The sequence below is a fragment of the Erythrolamprus reginae genome, chromosome 4 (assembly GCF_031021105.1).
Source record: "Erythrolamprus reginae isolate rEryReg1 chromosome 4, rEryReg1.hap1, whole genome shotgun sequence".
NCBI classification, from domain to species: Eukaryota; Metazoa; Chordata; class Lepidosauria; order Squamata; family Dipsadidae; genus Erythrolamprus; species Erythrolamprus reginae.
In genome coordinates this window covers 19740978-19765607 of record NC_091953.1, presented here as the reverse complement: position 1 = coordinate 19765607, position 24630 = coordinate 19740978, and the positions used below count along the sequence as shown (strand labels likewise).

The following is a 24630-nucleotide window of genomic DNA, read 5'->3' as shown; positions in this document are numbered from 1 at the left end:
TTGAAAACTTGTAAAATGGGGCAAAAGCCACTTAAAAAATTTCTCACTTAATAACATACATATTGAGCTCAGTTGTGGTCTTAAGTTGAGAATTACTTGCACAGTCTGTGTGTATATATATACAGTGATACCTTGTCTTACAAACTTAATTGGTTCCGGGACGAGGTTCTTAAGGTGAAAAGTTTGTAAGACGAAACAATGTTTCCCATAGGAATCAATGGAAAAGTGATTAATGCGTGCAAGCCCAAAATTCACCCCTTTTGCCAGCTGAAGCGCCCGTTTTTGCGAGGCTAGGATTCCGCTGAGGTTCCCCTCCATGGGAAACCCCACCTCCGGACTTCTGTGTTTTTGCAATGCTGCAGGGTGAACCCCAGCAGGGGAATCCCAGCATCGCAAAAATGAGCCTTCACTGGCAACGGAATTCCGGAGGTGCGGTTTCCCAGTGAAGGGAGCATCAGTGAAATCGCAGTATCGTAAAAACACCGAAGTCCTTGAAACCCCACCTCCGGACCTCTGTGTTTTTGTGATGCTGGGATTCCCCTGAGGCTCCCCTCCATGGGAAACCCCACCTCCGGACCTCCCTTGCCAGCGAAGCGCCCATTTTTGCACTGCTGGGATTCCCCTGCAGCATCACAAAAACACAGAAGTCTAGAGGTGGGGTTTCCCATGGTGGGGAGCCTCAGGGGGAATCCCAGCAGCGCAAAAATGGGTGCTTCGCTGGCAACGGAAGTCCGGAGGCAGGGCATCCCAGCGGCGGCGGTGGGTTTGTAAGGTGAAAATAGTTTGTAAGAAGAGGCAAAAAAATCTTAAACCCTGGGTTTGTATCTCGAAAAGTTTGTATGACGAGGCGTTTGTAAGATGAAGTATCACTGTACTTCGAGGGGAAATAACATCACCAGCAGAATACAGAACTCTTAAGTTGACCTCTTTCTTTTTGAGTTAAAAAGTTCCAGGATCATGTGAGAAATCTCTGATGTTCTTACCTGCAGAGATGCAGATAGATATACCGTATTTTTCAGAATATAGGATGCACCTTAGTTTTGGAAAAGGAAAATAGGGGGAAAAAATCTACCTATCAAGTATTTATCTGGCTAGAGTCTGGTCAGCTTCAGCACATTATTTTATCTCCTGGTTAGGGCTGAAAAAATATTTTTTCAGAGGGAATAGCAAGCCTGCAAGCCAGGAAGACTGGGGAAGATCATTAGCTTCCAAAGATTTTTTAGAAAAATCTTTTGAAGCTCCCCCCCCCCCCCCCCAGCCCTATACTACATTCGGAGTATAAGACACAATCAATTTCCAGCCTCTTTTAGGGGGGAAAAGGTTCATCTTATACAGTACTGTACTGCGAAAAATATGGTAAGTCTCCTTCACATACACTTTAACGTCTGTTGACCATGAAGACACAACCATGCAGTTTTCTTGGCAATAGTATGGAAGTGGTTCAGTATTATTTTTAATAAACGTGTCCTATTTGGCATTGTAACCTTGGTCTTTGCTGGTAGGATAAGCCTGATTTGCACCTTACCTTCCAAAGCTACTACTGACCACATGATTTTGAAAGTAGGAGCTATGAGACCTCTGAAAGGAAAGTCTGAGTGAACAGTTGCAGATGGATAGTTTAATTGTGTGTCAAAATATCTGAAAGTGTCCAAAATGATTTGTGAGATGCCCTTTGCCTTGTACTTTAGAAGAATCTGTGGCTGGATTTTTCCGGTGTCTTAAACTACAACTCCTACAATAGTTCCTGTTAAGTAGCCAAATGGAAGAATATCCAGTTATAATTCAGTATAATCTGGAGCCTCACAAGTTCCCAATTCCTGTTTTACAGGATGACCTAAAGATGATAATTCAGAAGTTCCAGAAAGCTTGCGAAAGAAACTACCTTCCTTCCTTTTAAAATTACATACCTCTCCACAAAGCAAAACTTCTGTTCCAGGAAGCAATTGATATTATCCTCTGGTAGAGAATAAACATTCATACCCAACCTTCACTTATTTCTTCTTTTCTAACCCTGTAATTTTAGTCTCCTAGCATGTTTTGCTGAATACTAAATCCATCTGGGGGAACTGTACGGTATCTAAATAATTAATGAATTTTTAATAACTTTAATAAGTAATTTATTATTGAGTTTGCATATCAGCTCTCCCCTCCATCGACTTGAGCCACGGTGGTTCAGTGGTTAGAATGCAGCATTGCAGGCTAACTCTGCCCATAACTAGGAGTTCGATCCTGATGGGCTCAAGGCTGACTCCTCAGCCTTCCATCCTTCCAAGATTGGTAAATGAGGACCTATATTGTTGGGTGCAATATTCTGATGTAAACTACTAGAGCAGTGATGGCGAACCTATGAAATGGGTGCCACAGGTGGCACGCGGAGCCATATCTGCTGGCACGCGAGCTGTTGCCCTAGCTCAGCTCCAATGGGCATGTGTGCGCCGGCCAGCTGATTTTTGGTTCACACAGAGGCTGTGGGAGGGCGTTTTTGGTTTCCAGAGAGTCACCAGGGGGATGGGGGAGGGCATTTTTCCCTTCCCCGGCTCCAGGGAAGCCTTTGGAGCCTGGGGAGGGTGAAACACAAGCCTTTTGGGCCTACCAGAAGTTGGGAAACAGACCATTTTTGGCCTCCAGAAGGCCTTCGGGGGGTGGGAGATGTTGTTTTCAGCCTCCCCATGCATTGAATTATGAGTGTGGGCTATAGATTAGATTAGATTAGATTTATTGGATTTATATGCCGCCCCTCTCCGTAGACTCGGGGCGGCTCACAACAATGGTAAAAAACAATACACAGTAACAAATCTAATATTTAGCAATCTAAATTACAGTTTTAGGTTAAAAAATCCAAAAGAAACCCCAATATATAAAAAACAAGCACACAGTCGAATCATACACAGAAACTACTGTACATGGGCAAGGGGGAGATGTTTCAATCCCCCATGCCTGACGGCAGAGGTGGGTTTTAAGGAATTTCCGAAAGGCAAGGAGGATGGGGGCAATCCTAATTTTTGGGGGGAGCTGGTTCCAGAGGGTCGGAGTCACCACAGAGAAGGCTCTTCCCTGGGTCCCGCCAGACAACATTGTTTAGATAGCTCAAACACATGCTTTTTCGGCATCCGAGGAAAAAAAGGTTTGCCATCACTGTGCTGGAGAATACGGTAGAGCAAGGGTTCTTAGCCCTCGGTCCATGGACCAGCACCGATCTGCAGCATGCCAGAAACCAGTACATGCAAACAAACGAAACTCCATCCACAGGATGCAGGCGGCACATGAAACCACGCCCCTTCCGGTCCATGGAAAAACCTCTCTGCAAGTAACCAGTCCCCGGTGCCAAAATGATTGGGGTCCGTTGCTGTAAAGCACTGTGAAGAGGTATAGAAATCTAAGTGCTGTGTGATGTTGAAAAAACTAGGATTATCATATTGGTTTGTAGCTGACCGCCTTCAGTAATTTAATATAGCTACTGTTGTGGGTCCAGGTGGTAATCAACAGGGGTGGGATCTAATTTACCTTGCTTCTGGTTTATTTCCTTCTGTGCCATATGGACAGTGCTGAAAAATAAAGCAATAGCAAAAAAAACCACAACAAAAACAAAATGGCGACACATGCACATCCCCAGAAACTCGCCTTCTGCGCATGCTCAGAATTTTTTAAAGAAAGAAATGCTATTTTTTTAAAAAAGAAATGCTATTTTTTAAAAAAAAGAAATGCTATTTTTTTTAAAAAAGAAATTCTATTTTTTAAAAAAGAAATTCTATTTTTTAAAAAAAGATTATTTTTTAAAAAAAAGAAATTCTATTTTTCTAAAAAAAGAAATTCTATTTTTTTTAAAAAGAAATTCTATTTTTTTAAAAAAAAGAAATTCTATTTTTTTTAAAAAAGAAATTCTATTTTTTTTAAATTAAAAAAGGATGGTGCCCATGGACCGGCACCGACCGAATTGATTTTGTGCCGTCATCATGATGTCACCAGTGGGTCGCTACCAGTTTGGGTGAACTGGTTGGAACTGGGAGGAACTCACCTCTGGTAATCAGTGTATCTATGAGTTCTGGCTGAAATCTGTGTTAACATTACAGAAAGTGCGTAAGCTAATTCACTACAGAGCTAACACACAGGTGGGGTTTTTTGGACTCCTCACATAATGTTCAAAATATATTGAATGTCATTCTTTTTTTCCTAGAACTGTAATTAGTTTGAAGGGACTTGGGTATTAGTCTTACGGGCTTGTTCCCCTTAGTGGGTAAATATTATTACAACGATTAACCAGGTTTTTCAAGAAAGCATGGGTTACAGATTATTACATCCCAAGAATCTGGAATTCTTCCATCTCAGAAGAGCTTTGGATGTATCAAGTTTGTGAAAGTGGTAAAAATAGTGTTTATGCACTTCTGTCCACCTAGTGATAAAAGTTGCCTTACTAATAATAGCCAGCTTTAAAAGTTTGAATTTGGTCTTAATCCACTTTTTTAATGGACTTTTTTTAATGGACTCCTTAAAATGGGCTTTTAATGGACTCTTCCATTCTTTTCTTTCTTTCTTTCTTTTTTGTCTTTTTTGGGGGGGTATAATATAGGATTTCCCCCCCCCTCCCCTATCCTTTTCTCTCTTAGTATAGATTTTTGTACAATGGGCTAGGTTCTCCTTTGAAATATGCAGTCTTTTAGCTCTATTTCAGATAGATTATGTATAATATTTAACATTAGTAGCTAATATTTTTAAACAAATGCGAATTGCAATGCTTTTAAAGTGGAATTACATGGCCAGGGTGTTAGAAAAGGAAAAAAAGGTTCTTAGGGAAAAAAAAGGTAAAAAAATAAAAGAATCACAGCAGATAGCATAATTAGAATGACTGATACCAAAAGAGCGCAGCAAAATTTCAAAATTTTCCTATGGATGACTGTTTTAAAGAGACCACAGGAATTCATAGAAAAATCTCTCCTTTGAAGGCTTAAGTGCAAATACTCAAGGACAGTTTGATAGCTGGAGAATTCTCGGAGCCAAAGTCCACATATCTTAACAGATACCAAGGTTAAGTAACATTACTCCTGTCGGGCCTTGATTAATCTATCTCTTCTTACCAGGCTAATAGTCAAGGATACCATTTCCCTGAAAATAAGACCTATCCCCAAAATAAGCCTTGTCATGTTTTTATGTGTGTGCCTACTATAAGCCTTACCCCCAAAATAAGCCCTATTTAAGAGCCTGTGCAACCAGTGGATCGCTCATTCCATCTTGTTGCTCGCGGTACCGCAGCCACAAGTTACATAGAGCATAAGAATATAAGAACATAAGAAGAGCCATACTGAATCAGGCCAAAGCCCATCGAGTCCAGCATTCTGTGTCACAAAGTGGCCCACCAATTGTCCATGGAGATCTTGAGCAGAAAGAGTATGGTACTCAAGGGAATCCTGAGTTAGAACCAATTAGAACCAATCTTATTTTGGAGAAAACATGGGTAGCTGGAGAATTAAGCCTAAAGGTCATTGTCTCTGCATTATAATTTTATTATTGTTCCATGACTATCCTGAACGATCTTTTAAATTAAAAGTAAATGAAATCCAAATCTTTTCAGAAGATAATTACTGGGAATTAATCTTTTTTTTTTTTTTTTACATTCATAGATTAAAGTGACAAAATGGATTACAAAGGGAAGCTCTTTTACCCATCTGGCAGCTAAGATCTTCCTGCTCCTATTCTGCTTAAGGAATTTGTTTTCAGACCTGAAGGAGCAGATGGCATTACTGTGATTGATATAAGGGCAGAGTAAATGGTTTGAAAGGTCGGCCCTATTATTATGATTAAAGTGATGCTCAAAAATGCAGAAGACTTTGTCACAATCCAGTGGTCATGGCCCAAATTCCAGTCTTCCCACGGAGAGTTTCAAATCACAAGGATTCGGTCACAATATAATCCACTAGGGAGTCAGAAATAATTTGATGGGACATAAGAAAAAAAATAATGGTATTATATTCTACCGAACTTATGTCAAGGTGTTTAACATTGCTCATGTGTTTTCTCTTAAGGTCTGCATAGCAAGGAAAAGACAAGCTTGTTTATATTCCTTAGGTGTGAATCCATCCAATTATGGGTTTTCACAAGCTCAGTACATAATGTAGAGACAAGACGGAGTGGCTGTGGGTTTTGCCTCCCAAGGACAATTCTATCTGTCCGTCCATTACCCTGGGGGGGGAATTATTGACCCCCTCAGAGAGGGTCCGCAACTTGGGCGTCCTCCTCGATCCACAGCTCACATTAGAAAAACACCTTTCAGCTGTGGCGAGGGGGGCGTTTGCCCAGGTTCGCCTGATGCGCCAGTTGCGGCCCTATTTGGACCGGGAGTCATTGCTCACAGTCACTCATGTCCTCATCACCTCGAGGCTCGACTACTGTAACGCTCTCTACATGGGGCTACCTTTGAAAAGTGTTCGGAAACTTCAGATCGTGCAGAATGCAGCTGCGAGAGCAATTATGGGCTTCTCCAAGTATGCCCATATTACTCCAACACTCCGCAGTCTGCATTGGCTGCCGATCAGTTTCCGGTCACAATTCAAAGTGTTGGTTATGACCTATAAAGCCCTTCATGGCACCGGACCAGAATATCTTCGGGACCGCCTCCTGCCGCACGAATCCCAGCGACCGGTTAGGTCCCACAGAGTTGGCCTTCTCCGGGTCCCGTCGACTAAACAATGTCGTCTGGCGGGACCCAGGGGAAGAGCCTTCTCTGTGGGGGCCCCGACCCTCTGGAACCAGCTCCCCCCTGAGATTAGGATTGCCCCCACCCTCCCTGCCTTTCGTAAACTCCTTAAGACCCACCTTTGCCGTCAGGCATGGGGGAACTAAAACACCTCCCCCTTGCCCATGTTGTTTTGTTGATTGATTGACTGTGTGCCTGTTTTTTATATATACTGTTTTTTATGAGATTATTAATTTAAATTGGAACTGGATGGGTGGGCATTGGATTTGGTATTGTGTACTGTACTGTTTTTTATTATTGTTGTGAGCCGCCCCGAGTTTGCGGAGAGGGGCGGCATATAAATCCAATAAACCTAAACCTAACCTAAACCTATGTGAAATTAAGCGTTACTAGCCTACTTTGGCTTCTTTTGTGACGATGCTAGATTCACACACCATGCAAAGCTATATTTTACTCAGTAAAGATTTTATGAAGATATCAGAGTGCTGGATTTACATATAATATAAGTCAATGTTTCCCAACCTTGTCCACTTGAAGATATCTGGACTTCAACTCCCAGAATTCCATGATTTACAAATCAGTATGAGTGAATTTACTCATCTGACAAATTCAAAACTAATTTGATTTTTTTTTCTTCGTAGGATGCATGACCCCAACTTAAAATAGCTTCTTGGCCTTATTATTCTTGTCTTCTTTGTTTACCAGCCTGCTTAATGAAGAATTACTGTAAAGGCAGTAAAATGTTTCAGTAATATCCATTTTGGATTCTTTTTCTTTATAGATAAAATGGTTAGCTTTTAAAGTCTGAAAAGGGAAGAGCAAATTAAATGTCAACATTAGACAAAACTAATAGAATTTAAATTCTAGTGTATGCATAAGCAAATTCAATTGCCTGGTATGCCATCCAAAATGCAATTCTATATGTATTTTCTTGATTGCAACAATATTATTTTTATATAATATGACTTCTGGGCATAAATCAGTTTTCATTTAATTAAGCCTTCTTCATTTATAGGGCAATCTTTGATTTGCAAGTAACCTAGCTTAAAAATTTACCTCCAATCACACCTTTCTGTTTATCTTTGTCAGTTAAAAACACATTTATGAACTCTGTCAGTTATAAATGGGAATGGAGTGCAGTTTTGGAATGTTGTCAAAATGTTGAAAGTTATCCATTGCCACTTATTTCTACTTAAAAATGGCCAGACTTAAGGAACCAGACATCAAAGCTCTTTAAAACAATAGGTGATTTCGATCTTTCATTTAAAAATCAAAGCTCTTTCAAAATAGAAGATGCTTGTAATCTTTCTCCTTTTAAACTTGAAGACCAACTGGGATTAGTTTGATTCTTTTTTTGTGTCTGTTCCCCTTGGAAGAATCATTCATGTGATTTGTGTCAGATAATCTCTCTTTTTTAATTGAAAATAAGTACTAGAATAAATATGTTAAGCACCCCTTACAATTTAGATATAGATTATCCACCGCAAAGACAAAAAAGTGGTGCAATTCTTGAAGGATAAAAAACTAGTTTTATGTTACATGTTGTTATAAGTGCAGTGCCCAGTTCCAGATACAGTGGTACTTCTACTTAAGAACTTTTCTAGATAAGAACTGGTGTTCAAGATTTTTTTGCCTCTTCTCAAGAACCATTTTCTACTTATGAACCCGAGCCAGTTTCCTGCCATTTCCCCTTTAATCCCGGCCATCTTGGGCTTTTTTGGGCTGCTGGAGGAGCCTTTCGGTGGCGCTTAATGAGGCTTTGGCACTCCAGAGTGAACAAAGCATTTTCCTTTCTCTGGGTGCTTTGAGAGGGAATAAACCTTTGCCAGCGCTCAGAGAAAAGAAACACTCCCTTTGCTCTGGGCAGTGACTGTCCTCCTCTTCTTCTTCCTCCTCCTCCTCCTCCCACCGAAATTCTGAGCTTTTATTTCTTGCCTAATAGGTTTGCACGCATTATTTGCTTTTACATTGATTCCTATGGGAAAATTGCTTCCACTTACAAACTTTTCTACTTAAGAACCTGGTTAACTTAAGTTCTTAAGTAGAGGTACCACTGTATAGTGCAACAGATGAGTTGTTTATTTATTTATTTTTATTTAGTTTTTCAAGCATGTATGAGATAACAGGTATAAGTATAAACATGGACATGACCACATGAAATGAGTACAAATAAATGGGGACAGTAGGACAGGGACCGTAGGCATGCTGGTGCGCTCATGCACACCACCTTACAACCTCTTAGGAACGGTGTGAGGTCCACGGTAAACAGTTTAAGGTTGAAGCTATGGGAGTTTGAGGAAGTAACAAGAAAGTCAGGTAGAGCATTCCAAGCATTGACCACCCTATTGCTGAAGTTGCATTTTCTGCAATCGAGTTTGTAGTGGTTTATCTTGAGTGTGTCCCTATTGTTTGCCTGTGTATTATTGTGGTTGAAGCTGAAATATCTCTGGACCCGCTCAATTGTATTAATGTCCAATATACAGTGAGGATTCCAGGCAGACGAGCTGTATTCGAGAATTGGTTCATCATTTCATATTCATCAGTTGGGTTATTGATTTTGGGAGTAATGGTATTAGACAGAGTGTATGGAGCTTGACCCATCATTATAAGCCAACTGGCTTTCAACCATCTATAGATTCTGATGATCCTTGAGGGAAGTCCTACCCAGAATTAATTAAACTAGTTGAGAAGTGAAAACCACAGAAATAGTCTTTGTTAAAATTTCTCATTCAAAGAAAGGCAGCACCAGTCATCCAGACCCTGATAGCCTCCATTTATTGAATAAAGACTTTGATTGGGTCTACTGTTCTGTTGGGAGTGGAGATATGCAACAAGTTATCATCAACATACTGATGGTAATTGATCTCCCTTGCATTTCCCAGATGGTCCAAAGATACTACAATCAATGGTATTGATTGTTGCTAAGAGATCCATCAGAACCAAGAGACTCTCCTGCTATTGTGGTCATTTTGAGCTCTGGCAGTAATATATCTTCTCTTGCTTTCCCACAACATTTTAATTTCCTCCCTCCTCTTCCTTCTTCTCACTGCATTTGCTCATATTTATTATTATTATTATTATTATTATTATTTATTAATTATTTAATTAATTAATTAATAAATAAATAATATCCTCCCATATCTCAGAAGCACCAGTAAGGGGAAAAAAATCCATCAATCCTCACTGGTCACTGGGATTCGTGCGGCAGAAGGCGGTCTCGGAGATAGTCTGGTCCTATTCCCTGTAGGGCTTTATAGGTCATAACCAACACTTTGAATTGTGCCCGGAAACTGATCGGTAGCCAATGCTATTCAGTTAGTATCAGGGATGCCAGCCATATCCTCCTTTAATGCTATTTTTTGTACAATGGTCACCTTTCTCCCTATTTTAATTTGATTTTTTTTAACCCACAGGGCCAACCCTCTTGCAGCGAATGTGCAAATGTATTTATTTGTTTGGATTTCTGGGCAAGGATACTATACGGGCAAGGATACTATATATTCACAGGCGAACAGCCCTTATTGTGGTTTTGGGTCAGCAGAATAAATCAGGACCTTGTTCTGCATAACTAAAAGTCTGTCTGAGATCATTCCCATTACCTCATCCAAGAAGAAGCTATTAATCTTTTCTTTCATTGTAAAGTGGGGGTAGAGAAAGGCAGCCAAAAGATAATTCTTCTTTTATTTATGGGATGATAAATAATTGATAAGAAGTGGTAATCAATAGCTATCCCAGTAGCACAATTAGAAAGAATTAGCAGAGAAGAACATGCTTATTATGCAAGCATGCCTCCAATCCTTTCTTTATGAAAAACAGATTTCCAGAGCTGATATTACTGGTATTTTCGGCCATCGTTCCAATATTATATTGTTATACCCCTCTCCTTAATTTTCCTCCACTACTAAAGCATTTGCAAGCGCACTGTCTCTTTTAATTTCCATAATTCTGGCAGCACTTCTCCTTGGCACATCTTTTTATGCACTATTAATCTCCAATATTGATTGTGTTCCATGGGGCAAAAGTTAGGTGTTATGACGCATTGAGCTGTTCATATAACAAAATGCCTCTATGCAATTCAATGCTAGAACCTGTATGTAATATTGCACTGGGGAGAAGCAAAGAAGAAAATTGTTGTAAATAATAATACATTAAATTAATAGGTTTGCATTCTAAGAAGAAGCCTCTGAGACCAATGCGGAAAAGTAAGATGTGGCAGGATTCTTAAAGTAAATAAGCAAAAGAAGTTATAAGCAATGTTTCAGCTCAGTTGAAATTATGAGAGCACATATAGGCATTGTTACAGGCATAAAATTTATTTTTTATTTATTTCTTTATTTTGCCCAATACACAATGAGAGTTTTAGTGGGTGTATGTGTATATATATATAGTATATATACACATTCACCCACACGGGAATCCTACACGGGAAGAAACCCGAATATACCAAGACCATCATATATATATTCTATATTTACAGCAGCACGAAGCTTATAACTTTAGCCTGATGATGGTGAATGTGATTTCACCGAAACGTTGCATAGACACTCAAAATACTGTATTACATGGGACAAAATCCGAACTCAGAACAATCTACATACATATACCCGTGAAAATCTACGAAAACAAATACACACACACACACACACACACACACACACACACACAGAGTAAAATACATGATGAAGGTTATAGAGGAGATACTCATAGTAAAATAAATCTATGAAAGAATAGAAAAGAAGACATAGTAATAGAACATATCAATGAAAGAATAGAAGAAGAGATATAGGAAGAAAGGAATAGGAGATATAGGAGAGCAATAGGACAGGGGACGGAAGGCACACTTATGAAAGTAAGAAGAAATCTATGGCAAAGGATAGCCTAGAGAAAAGAAGGGCCAGTGGGGACATGATTACAGTCTACAAGTACTTGATGGGTTGTAACAGAGAGGAGGGAGGTCACACTGTTTTCCAGGCCACCAGAGGGCCAGACGAGGAACAACGGTTGGAAGCTGACCAAGGAGAGATTCAGCCTAGAAATAAGGAAGAACTTCCTGATGGTAAGAGCGATCAACTAGTGAAACGGCCTGTCAGCGGAGGTTGTGAACTCCCCAACTTTGGACATTTTCAAGAGGAGATTGGATTGTCATTTGGCTGGGGTACTGTAGGATTTCCTGCTTAAGCAGGGGGTTGGACTTGATGACCTGCAAGGTCCCTTTCAACTCAACTCAACTCAACTCAATTCAACAAATAAATAAATAAAATAAATAAATAAAATAAAATAAATAAAGTAAAATAAATAAAATAAAATAAATAAAGTAAAAAAAATAAAATAAAATAAACATGCATACAGAAGTTTGGGAAAATGTACTTCCGGTTTGCTGTTGTGCTGTTTTTTGCACTCCGGAGGGTTCACCAAAGCTTCCTGAAGCTCCGGAGTGCAAAAAAGAGCACAACAGGAAAACCGGAAGCTTGGAAAATGTACTTCCGGTTTGCCCATTGTGCTTTTTTTTTTGCGCCCGAGGCTTCAGGAAGCTTACCTGCACCCTTCGGAGCGCAAAAAGCAACACAAGGGCAAACCGGAAGTGCGTTTTTTCAAACATTCGGTTTGTCCAGTGGGCAATTTTTTTTTGCCTCTGGGGCTTCAGGGAAGCATCCATGAAGCGTCCAGAGCGTGAAACTCATGCCGAAAATCAGCTAGCTAGCACACGCATGCGTGCTGGACCTGACACAGGACAAAGTCTCGTGTGCCCTCCAATATGGCTCCACGTGCCACCTGTGGCACATGTGCCATAGGTTCGCCATCACGGATCTATAGAATCCTTAAAGCGCCGTGATGGCGAACGTATGTCACGCGTTACATGCCAAAGTGGCACGTAGAGCCATGTAGCTTGGCACGCATGGCATTTCCCATTCCTCTTTCAGGTTTCTGGCATGTGTGCGTGCATGCACAATGATCAGCTGGACTTTGTGCATAGGCCACTACCAGAACCTGGAACAGCTTGCCTTCCATTTTCCTGCATGAGCATGGGCGCCAGCCAGCTGATCGTCCTGTGCGCATGCGTTCCAGAAACTCAGAAGACTAGTTGGCCGGTATACATGTGCCAGAAACTAGAAGTTCATTTTCAGGGTGTGCACATGCAACCAGGGCAGCTCCTCTTCTGGGTTGCGGCCCAGATGCGTGCGCGTGGGCACTCTCCCTATTGATTGATTGATTGGATTTGTATACCGCCCCTCTCCGTAGACTCGGGGCGGCTAACAACAGTAAAAAAAACAGCATATAACAATCCAATATTAAAGCAGTTAAAAACCCTTATTATAAAACCAAACATACATACAGACATACCATGCATAAAATTGTAAAGGCCTAGGGGGAAAGAGTATCTCAGTTCCCCCATGCCTGGCGGCAGAGGTGGGTTTTTAAGAAGCTTACGAAAGGCAAGGAGGGGTGGGGGGCAATTCTAATCTCTGGGGGAAGTTGGTTCCAGAGGGCTGGGGCCGTCACAGAGAAGGCTCTTATCCTGGGTCCCGCCCAGCGACATTGTTTAGTTGACGGGACCCAGAGAAGACCCACTATGTGGGACCTAACTGGTCGCTGGGGATTCGTGCAGCAGAAGGCGGTCCCTGAGATATTCTGGTCTGATGCCATGAAGGGCTTTATAGGTCATAACCAACACTTTGAATTGTGACCGGAAACTGATCGGCAACCAATGCAGACTGCGGAGTGTTGGTGTAACATGGGCATATTTGGGATGCCAAAAAGTTTCACTATCGCTGTTAACAGAGCCTGGAGGCATTCGTGTGAAAATGCTTTACTTTTCATATGGCACAATTTTTGAAATGGAAAAGAAAAGAAGTGCGTATTAGCAGTAGCATTTAGACTTATATACCGTTTCACGGTGCTTTGCAGCCCTCTCTAAGCGGTTTACAGAGAGTAAGCCTATTGCCCCCAACAGTCTGGTCCTCATTTTACCGACCTTGGAAGGATGGAAGGCTGAGTCAACCTTGAGCCTACTGAGATTCGATCTGCCAAACTGCTGGCAGACGGTGATCAGCAGAAGTAGCTTGCAGTACTGCACTCTAGCCACTGCACTACCCACTGTAAAACATTTTTCCTTCATCCTTAAAAGGTGCTGTGGCCATTCTAATTTTTGCAGTTTAAATATTCTCTTGTGAGAATGGTAGAGAAATTTCCCCATTTGAATTGCTATTGCCTAACAGTGGGAGCTGGATAGCAGTAGAAGTTGGTTCAGTAGTGTTAGTACAAGGTACATGGTTGTTAGGGTTTGCCATTGTAAACTGTCTATTGTAGTCTCTTGTACTATCACTTTAAATATGTTAGGCTGGTTCGACATTAGAGGGCGCCAGTACTCCTTCCCTCAATGATGCTTTGACGCTCATTCACTTTTGCTTTGCCTTGCGGGGGGGAAGTGTATTTGCTTAGTGCTTGTTATGGATTGTTTCTATTTTGTATATATGTAAATAGTACTTATTCAGCATAACTAAGTCTGTGTCTTTTTCTTTGGTGTATGTCAAAGGTCTCATAGCCTAGCTATACCGAGACATACCAACAAGTAGGATCAGGCCTTCTCTTCACCCAAGTAACCAAATGCCCCTTTTATTGTTGCTTTTTTCAAGCATCTGGGTTAACTGATAAACGCTTTCCTGATTAAATTCTTCTTGCTAATAGAGGTGCAAGTGCATTTGCAAGGCCATTGTCATGTATTATGAATTGCCCCTGTTCTGTAAATAGATAAATAAAGCCTTTCTAAGCCACTCTCCTTTTTTCCATTTGCAGGCGTATTGTGAAAAACACTTCTCCTGGGTCAAGTACTCTCCTTGTTGATTTGCGGGACTGCGGTCACAAGCCAATTTCTTGCCGACAAATACAGCGTCAACACTCCAATGCTGCAGAGTTTCATAAACTATTGTTTGCTTTTCTTAGTGTACACAACAACTCTTGCATTTAGGAAAGGTAAAATGGAATGCGTTGAGTTCAAACAGTTCCATGTCCTCCTTCAGAATAGCCTATTCCATCCCCTAACTTAATTTTTCTTAAATTTTATCCCTCCCTCCCTCCCTCCCACCCGCCCACCCACCAAGGCAGTTCTTGGTGACTAGCCTAGAATTGAAATAATAATATTTATAGCACTTAGACTTATATACCATTTTACAATGCTTTATAGTACTCTGAAAGCCATTTACAGAGTCAACATATTGCCCCCAACAATTTGGTCCCTCATTTTACCCATCCTGGAAGAATAGAAGGCTGAATTAACTTTGAGCCTGGTAAAATTTGAACTGCCAAATTGCAGGCAGCCAGCAGAAGGAGCCTGTAGTACCTCACTCTAACCACTGCGCCACTGTGGCTCATATACTGTAGATTCAGAGCCATCTAATCCAACATATACCTCCTATGATGCGGACATCCAACTGTCTTAGCCTCAGCTTCAGAGTGCCTTTTTGTCATTTAAGTTCCTGTGTTGGTGGAACAGAAAAAGAGAGTGGAGTAGTAGATAGACTGACGTGTTTGCCTTTTCTTCAGATGGTGATGGACTCTTGCAGATCCTAAAGAAGAAATGGTGGAAGTACATTTTGCTTGGATTGGCTGATGTTGAAGCTAACTACACCATTGTAAAAGCCTATCAATATACAACTATAACAAGTGTCCAGGTAAAAACAGTAATGTATACGTATATATATTTTGGAATAGAATTCTTTATTCGCCAAGTGTGATTGGACACACTAGGAATTTGTCTTTGGTGCATATGTTCTCAGTGTACATTAAAAAAAGAAGACAAGATAACATTTGTCAAGAATCATAAGGTACAACACTTAATGTTAATGTTAATTAAATTAAATTAAGTTAATCAATTGATTTTAATGTTTTCCTGTTAAGCATTATCTAGACAAACATTAGAAGAGTTTGTGTAGGCCAGTGTTTTTCAACCAGTGTGCCGTGGCACACTAGTGTGTCGCGAAACATGGTCAGGTGTGCCACGAAGAAGGAAGCTCAGGTTCTGGTCTCGCAACTTTTTGCTGAGAGAGAGAGAAAGAAAGAAAGAGAGAGAGAAAGAGAGAGAAAGAAAGCAAGAGAGAGAGAAAGAGAGAGAGAGAGAAAGCAAGAGAGAGAAAGAAAAGAGAGAAACGGAGAAAGCAAGAGTGAGAGAGAGAGAGAAAGCAAGAGAGAGAGAGAGAGAAAAGGAGAGGAAGGGAGAGAAAAATAAGCAAAAAGGGGAAGAAAAAAGAGAAATTAGAAAATGATTGAGACAGAGAATGAGAGGAAAGAGAGAGAAACAATAGAGAGAGAGAAGTGACTCTTGATTTAAAGCATATGATAAAAAGCACCCAAAGAATAAGAGAGAAACCCCCCCCAGCCCTCACCTGTTTTTTGGAAATGGTTCAAGAATGTGTATACACACACAAGGGTGGGGAGGAGACGGATGGAAAAAGAGAGGAGAATGTCTTAGGGTGTCATTTTGTGTCATTTTGGTTGGTGGTGTGCCCCAGGATTTTAAAATGTAAAAAATGTGCCGCGGCTCAAATAAGGTTGAAAATCACTGGTCTAGGCAACTGCTATTTACAATTTAATATAGTAGGATGATCCAAATTAGATCCTAACTTCAGTCACAAAGTTCATTGGGTGATCTTGAGAGGTGATCTCTGTGTTTTATAGGGTTGGTGCAAAAATGTAGTTAATGGTGGAAGAAAACAGGGTTCACTGAAGTATAATTTCAATACCATACAATAAATTGATAGGAGAACAGCATTAGCAATAGCAATTCGACTTATATTTTAATATGTTTGTGAGTGACATAGGGGAAGGTTTGGTAGGGAAAGTTTGCCTATTTGCCGATGACTCTAAAGTGTGCAATAGGGTTGATATTCCTGGAGGCGTCTGTAATATGGTAAATGATTTAGCTTTACTAGATAAATGGTCAAAGCAATGGAAACTGCAGTTTATTGTTTCCAAATGTAAAATAATGCACTTGGGGAAAAGGAATCCTCAATCTGAGTATTGTATTGGCAGTTCTGTGTTAGCAAATACTTCAGAAGAAAAGGATTTAGGGGTAGTGATTTCTGACAGTCTCAAAATCGCGTGAACAGTGCAGTCAGGCGGTAGGGAAAGCAAGTAGGATGCTTGGCTGCATAGCTAGAGGTATAACAAGCAGGAAGAGGAAGATTATGATCCCGCTATATAGAATGCTGGTGAGACCACATTTGGAATAATGTGTTCAGTTCTGGAGACCTCACCTACAAAAAGATATTGACAAAATTGAACGGGTCCAAAGACGGGCTACAAGAATGGTGGAAGGTCTTAAGCATAAAACGTATCAGGAAAGACTTAATGAACTCAATCTGTATAGTCTGGAGGACAGAAGGAAAAGGGGGGGACATGATTGAAACATTTAAATATATTAAAGGGTTAAATAAGGTCCAGGAGGGAAGTGTTTTTAATAGGAAAGTGAACACAAGAACAAGGGGACACAATCTGAAGTTAGTTGGGGGAAAGATCAAAAGCAACATGAGAAAATATTATTTTACTGAAAGAGTAGTAGATCCTTGGAACAAACTTCCAGCAGACGTGGTAGATAAATCCACAGTAACTTAATTTAAACATGCCTGGGATAAACATATATCCATCCTAAGATAAAATACAGAAAATAGTATAAGGGCAGACTAGATGGACCATGAGGTCTTTTTCTGCCGTCAGACTTCTATGTTTCTATGTTTCTATGTTTATATACCACTTCATATATACCACACTCTCTAAGACGGGTGGGTAACTATGGCCCCTTTATGACTTGTGGACTTCAGCTGCCAGAATTCCTGATCCAGCCATGCCAGTTGAAATCCACAAGTCATAAAGGAGCCATAGTATGTCCTTTGTTTTCATTAGTTTATAAAGTCAGCATATTGCCCTCAACAATCTGGATCCCCATTTTACTGACCTTGGAAGGATAGAAGACTGAGTCGGGATCGAACTATTGGCAATCAGCAAAGTTAGCCTGCAGTACTGCAACCACCATAACTCTTACCAGAATGCTGATTCCATCTATTTTTGGATAGAAATGGCTGTTAAAAAATACAATACTGGCCCCTCTCCATGTAGCTCCTGAATTCAAACAGAAAAGTTATCCCACGTTGCTGTACCAAAACTTACAATGACCTTGTTTTATTTGCTCCCTAAAATGTGTTTTAATGATCAAATTGACCCCTGATTTTTAAACTGTTAAAGCCTTCAGGCGAAGAAAAGCTATTAATGAAAGATCACAGCATGCAATCTGAGAGTTCCTTCACATAACCTTGAACTATATCAGCTTCTTTGCAAAGTAAAACATTGAACTTTTATGCCTTTTGTTATGTCTGAAGCCTGAACATCCTTTCGCGCTGCTGCTGAGATGGATTGCGCAATTGAAGCCACAGTTTTAACAGTGAATAGATTCTCAATTTTGTCCATAAATGCAAACATCGATTTAGTCTGCAGTCTATTAGATACAATAGTTTTCTTGCTGAGAGGATACTTTTGATGTTTCATTAGTGGCTTTTTCCTTAAGAGGAGATCTTTTTGATAATATATACAGTGTTCGCTCGATTTTCGTGGGGGATGCATTCCGAGACCACCCGTGAAAGTCGAATTTCCGCGAAGTACAGATGCAGAAGTAAATACACCATTTTTTGGCTATGAACAGTATCACAAGCCATCCCTTAACACTTTAAACCCCTAAATTACCCTTTCTCATTCCCTTAACAACCATTTACTCACCATGCTTGGCTGCATAGCTAGAGGTATAACAAGCAGGAAGAGGGAGATTATGATCCCGCTATATAGAGCGCTGGTGAGACCACATTTGGAATACTGTGTTCAGTTCTGGAGACCTCACCTACAAAAAGATATTGACAAAATTGAACGGGTCCAAAGATGGGCCTACAAGAATGGTGGAAGGTCTTAAGCATAAAACTTATCAGGAAAGACTTAATGAACTCAATCTGTATAGTCTGGAGGACAGAAAGAAAAGGGGGGACATGATCGAAACATTTAAATATATTAAAGGGTTAAATAAGGTCCAGGAGGGAAGTGTTTTTAATAGGAAAGTGAACACAAGAACAAGGAGTCACAATCTGAAGTTAGTTGGGGGAAAGATCAAAAGCAACATGAGAAAATATTATTTTACTGAAAGAGTAGTAGATCCTTGGAACTAACCTCCAGCAGACGTGGTAGATAAAGCCACAGTAACTGAATTTAAACATGCCTGGGATAAACATATATCCATCCTAAGATAAAATACAGAAAGTAGTATAAGGGCAGACTAGATGGACCATGAGGTCTTTTTCTGCCATCAGACTTCTATGTTTCTATTGTTACTGGTACTCACCTTTGAATAAGATACTTAGTGATTCTGATATTTATAAACATAATTATTTATTAACAATAATTATTTTTTGTTGTTTATTTGCAAAAGTTATTAGTTTGGCGATTATGTATGATGTCATCAGGCAGGAAAAAACGTGGTATAGAAAAAAACCCGCAAAGTATTTTTTAATTAATATTTTTTGAAAAACCATGGTATAGGCTATTCGCGAAGTTCGAACCCGCGAAAATCAAGGGAACACTGTACTAGTATATTTGTATTGATGCTACTGAAGCAGAGAAATTTCTATTGGCCTGAAATTAGGAATGAATTGAAAAGAAGCATTATTTTTATTCACTTTTGAATCCTCAGAAAAGCAGGGAAGTTTTGGTGGAAGGAATTCTCTTCCAAGCCTGACAATTTTTGCTCTGTAATGTTAAGAAATCAGAGCTAGTTTGTTGTAGTGGTTAAAGGTAATGGACTAGAATCTTGGAGATAGTTGTTCAAATCCTCTCTTAGGGCATAAAAGCTGGCTAGGTGACTTTGGATTAGTATATCTCATCCCTGTTGTGGTTAGCTCTGGCCCAGCTCCTGCCCCAAGGAATGTGCAGGTGGATGTGGGAGAAACATCCACATGCCTCAGGCCTGTTTTGCTCCCGATGGAATCTGCCGACGAAGCCTCCTCTGACCAAGGAAGCATAAGTGATAGGGAAGAGGGGAGTTTGGCAGACAGCCCAGGAGGAGATCAGTCATCTGTATCATCCTTGGATTCTGAACGAGAATTAATGACACATCCATGCATGCGTAGAGTGATGCATAGGAGAAAACAACTGAAGGATTATTACAAGAGAAAATGAGGCCACCTGTGGTTGGGTGGGGCTGCTGTAATTAGTGCTACAGATAAAAGTGCAACCTGGTGTTTTAGCCTCATGGCAGTTTATCTGATTCATTGTTCCGTCAAGATAGTGGTTTTTGTGCTGTTCAAGATTGTGTGTGGACTCTCTGGACTTTAGAATTGGACTCAATTTCCCAGTTATTGGGTGAGCAATTGGATTTCATTTAACCTGTGCCTTGTGTGTACCAGAAAATCCCTTTAACATTTAAAAAGGGAGCTGTTTCTGTTTTTCTGTTTATAAAAACTTTTGGGTTTTCCTTTTATCGTGTGGTGTGTGTCTTCCTGGACTAATTACTCTATAATTATGGGCGGTTGAAACACACCGGCAGAACACATCCCTAAACTGGGAAATCAAAGATACCTGTCTACCAACCTGCGTTAGATCAAAGTGAAAGATTGCAGTCCATAATCTTCCACAAAGAGGTCTTTCATCCTCCAATGGATTGATTCAGGATGTTGTCGTTGAGTAATAAATGTTAAATATACCCCAATCTCAAATTTAGACTATCGATTGACCTGCTTAACTATTCCTTTTCTAAGCACCTGGGGACATATCAATGTTATAATTCAGTTGGTGTTTGGGAAGCAATATTTCTATCCATAAATTAAGGAAAGCTGTCAAGGTCCCCTCAATCTTTTGATCTACAGATACTTCTTTGGAAGTCACTTTAGCAAAGTTGCAGGGTTTTTTTTTTGAAGAAAAGTATTTATTTTAGTAGAATGACTTAACAAAACATTCTTCTCAACTGGAAACTTTCCTCTCCATGAAAGTGATCCAGCTGCTCTGTTTTCCGACTGATTTTAGCTTGAAGCACTGTCTTGCAGATAAACACTTTAATGTTGGAAATACAGTGGTACCTCTACCTATGAACGCCTCTACTTGCAAACTTTTCTAGACAAAAACCGGGTGTTCAAGATTTTTTGCCTTTTCTCAAGAACCATTTTCCACTTACAAACCCGAGCCTCCGAAACTGTAACCGGAAAAGGCAGGGAGAAGCCTCCGTGGGGCCTCTCTAGGAATCTCCTGGGAGGAAACAAGGCTGGAAAAGGTGGGGAGAAGCCTCTGTGGGGCCCCTCTAGGAATCTCCTGGGAGGAAACAGGGCTGGAAAAGGTGGGGAGAAGCCTCTGTGGGGCCTCTCTAGGAATTTCCTGGGAGGAAACAGGGCCGGAAAAGGTGGGGAGAAGCCTCCGTAGGGCCTCTCTAGGAATTTCCTGGGAGGAAACAGGGCCGGAAAAGGCGGGGAGAAGCCTCTGTGGGGCTTCTCTAGGAATCTCCTGGGAGGAAACAGGGCTGGAAAAGGCAGGGAGAAGCCTCCATGGGCCCTCTCTAGGAATCTCCTGGGAGGAAACAGGGCCTCCACCCTCCCTCTGGTTTCCCCAACCGCACGCATTATTTGCTTTTATATTGATTCCTATGGGAGAAATTGCTTCTTCTTACAAACATTTCTACTTAAGAACCTGGTCACGGAATGAATTAAGTTCGTAAGTAGAGGTACCTTTGTATATTGTTTTCTTTTGAGGCTATTAGCAGGTGGGTGGGCGTGCCCAGCTCGACATCACTCGTGTTGGGGGTCTTTGTAGTAGCCCAAGCGCTCTATCAGCAAAAATGGGCTCCCGAGCTCTGTTTTCACTGGCAGAGGCACTCTAGGCTGGTCCTTTGCTGTGTCCATTGCAACCCTGCGGACCTAAGCACCCCGTGGCCTGAGTCCAACCCCTGGGCTTTGAGTTTGACACCCCTGATTTAGGCTATTTAACCTGATTTACACTGGTCAGATATCCGAACATCTCTTATCTGGATGAAAAAAGACCACTTCCTGTTCTTTTTCAAAATGGAGATCTCTTTCTTTCTACACACGGCAGCTCCTGGACTGTTTTGGGATTCCCGTGCTGATGGCTTTATCATGGTTCATCCTCCGTGCAAGATATAAATTAATCCATTTCATTGCTGTTGCCGTTTGTCTGTTGGGCGTAGGCACCATGGTTGGTGCGGATATATTAGCCGGAAGGCAAGATGGCGAAGGTAAGATTTGAGCAAAACACAACTTGCTAAGTATGCCAAAACTCTAACCACGATAGCAGTAAGGGTTCAATATTCAATATTTTAAATCCATTGATGAGACTCCGATTTTTGCCTAGAAGTGAAGAATGTTCTCTGGAAAAATCTGGCTAGAGTACAAAATGAGAGGTTTTCTTGTTTGGATAGAAAAAGAAAATTATTCTGTTAAGTTCAGAAAGTCAGTGTGTTTCATTAGTAACCTTGATATTTCAGCCTAAAAAAATAGCTAGCTAAATTGAATTGTATGTGTGTGTGTGTCACTGCTCACAGTCACTCATGCCCTCATCACCTCGAGGCTCGACTACTGTAACGCTCTCTACTTGGGGCTACCTTTGAAAAATGTTCGGAAACTTCAGATCGTGCAGAATGCAGCTGCGAGAGCAATCATGGGCTTTCCCAAATATGCCCATGTTACACCAACACTCCGCAGTCTGCATTGGTTGCTGATCAGTTTCCGGTCACAATTTAAAGTGTCGGTTATGACCTATAAAGCCCTTCATGGCACCGGACCAGATTATCTTAGGGACTGCCTTCTGCTGCACGAATCCCAGCGACCAGTTAGGTCCCACAGAGTGGATCTTCTCCGGGTCTCGTCAACTAAACAATGTCGTTTGGCGGGACCCAGGGGAAGAGTCTTCTCTGTGGCGGCCCCGACCCTTTGGAACCAGCTCCCCCCAGATATCAGAGTCGTCCCCACCCTCCTTGCCTTTCGTATGCTCCTTAAAACCCACCTCTGTCGTCAGGCATGGGGGAATTGAGACTTTCCCTTCCCCCTAGGCTTATAAAATGTATGTACGGTATGTCAGTATGTATCATTGGTTTCTTAAATTGGGTTTTTTAAAAAATTAACTTAAATATTAGATTTGTTTACATTGTATTATTATTGTTGTTAGCCGCCCCGAGTCTACGGAGAGGGGCGGCATACAAATCTGATTAATAAATAAGTTGCCAAGGTTGGGAAACACTGGCTTAGAGAAACATTCTGGATCCATATTTTACCATTCAAGATACTTGCAGCATCTTTGTGATACTGTTCACAGCTGTGTGCCGCAAATATATGGTGCTACAAGCGTCATGTCTTCCACCTTAGTTGCTAAAAAGCTCACTGTTTTTTGCTTCCCCTGCTGCATATCTTACGCTCTTCTCCAAAACATCGGGAGCAATTATCTTCCTCCAAGGTCTAAGATGGTGAGGAAAGCATGTAGGAACCCCTGCCACTATATTCCATCCCTTACTCCATGCAGTTCTTGGGGAATGGGAAGGCAAATCCAGCCCTTTGCCTGCTTTCATTGCCAACCTCTCTCTCTTGATACGGTTCTTAACTCGGCCATAATATTCTTCAAAGCTTTAACAGGCCTCTTTTGTAAATAAAGAAATTACCTAGGTCTCTTGGTTTGTTACTGGTGTATTCGTTATAATTAAGACGTCAGCCAGTTTATTTTATATATCTAGCGTAGCATCTATTTCCATATCATTCCTGAAACCTATTATTTTCTAATCCTTTCAAATCAGTCACACTCTCGTCCAGTAAAACCTGTTTCTCTGGCATCAGATCTTTTAAATACAGTCTGCCTGTAGAGGAGGATATTTAAAAAAAATAACTTTGTGTTTATAATCATACAAGTCTACGGAGTCTACGGAGAGGGGTAGCATACAAATTTAATAAATAATACTAATACTACTACTACTATTACTACTACTACTACTACTAATAATAATAATAGTTTTATTTTATTTTATTTAAAATTTTTATACCATTAAAAAAAAAAAACTTTTGGGTCCATTGTTCAAAAATATCCTTCAATGTGTCCAACGTTAAAATATTTTGCTTGAATCTATTTTTATAAGTTTAAGTGTTCTTCTCCTTTAATTTTTGTAAGTTTAAGTGTTCTTCTCCTTTAATTTTTGTAAGTTTAAGTGTTCTTCTCCTTTAATTTTTGTAAGTTTAAGTGTTCTTCTCCTTTAATTTTTGTAAGTTTAAGTGTTCTTCTCCTTTAATTTTTGTAAGTTTAAGTGTTCTTCTCCTTTAATTTTTGTAAATTTAAGTGTTCTTCTCCTTTAATTTTTGTAAGTTTAAGTGTTCTTCTCCTTTAATTTTTGTAAGTTTAAGTGTTCTTCTCCTTTAATTTTTGTAAGTTTAAGTGTTTCTTCTCCTTTAATTTTTGTAAGTTTAAGTGTTCTTCTCCTTTAATTTTTGTAAGTTTAAGTGTTCTTCTCCTTTAATTTTTGTAAATTTAAGTGTTCTTCTCCTTTAATTTTTGTAAGTTTAAGTGTTCTTCTCCTTTAATTTTTGTAAGTTTAAGTGTTCTTCTCCTTTAATTTTTGTAAGTTTAAGTGTTCTTCTCCTTTAATTTTTGTAAATTTAAGTGTTCTTCTCCTTTAATTTTTGTAAGTTTAAGTGTTATTCTCCTTTAATTTTTGTAAGTTTAAGTGTTCTTCTCCTTTAATTTTTGTAAGTTTAAGTGTTCTTCTCCTTTAATTTTTGTAAGTTTAAGTGTTCTTCTCCTTTAATTTTTGTAAGTTTAAGTGTTCTCCTTTAATTTTTGTAAGTTTAAGTGTTCTTCTCCTTTAATTTTTGTAAGTTTAAGTGTTCTTCTCTTTTAATTGTAATCTTTGTTCCCTCAGGTTCCCCCTAGTGCTC

General features: G+C 40.2%; 1 protein-coding gene across 1 annotated transcript in view; it reads left to right on the top strand.

Annotated features, from left to right (window-relative positions):
* SLC35F2 (solute carrier family 35 member F2) overlaps positions 1 to 24630 on the top strand; it is a 49010-nt gene that overhangs the window by 2852 nt on the left and 21528 nt on the right. Inside the window, 4 exon segments of the mRNA XM_070749732.1 lie at positions 10980 to 10984; positions 14483 to 14659; positions 15230 to 15357; positions 21794 to 21953. Coding sequence (XP_070605833.1) covers positions 10980 to 10984; positions 14483 to 14659; positions 15230 to 15357; positions 21794 to 21953 — 470 coding nt within the window.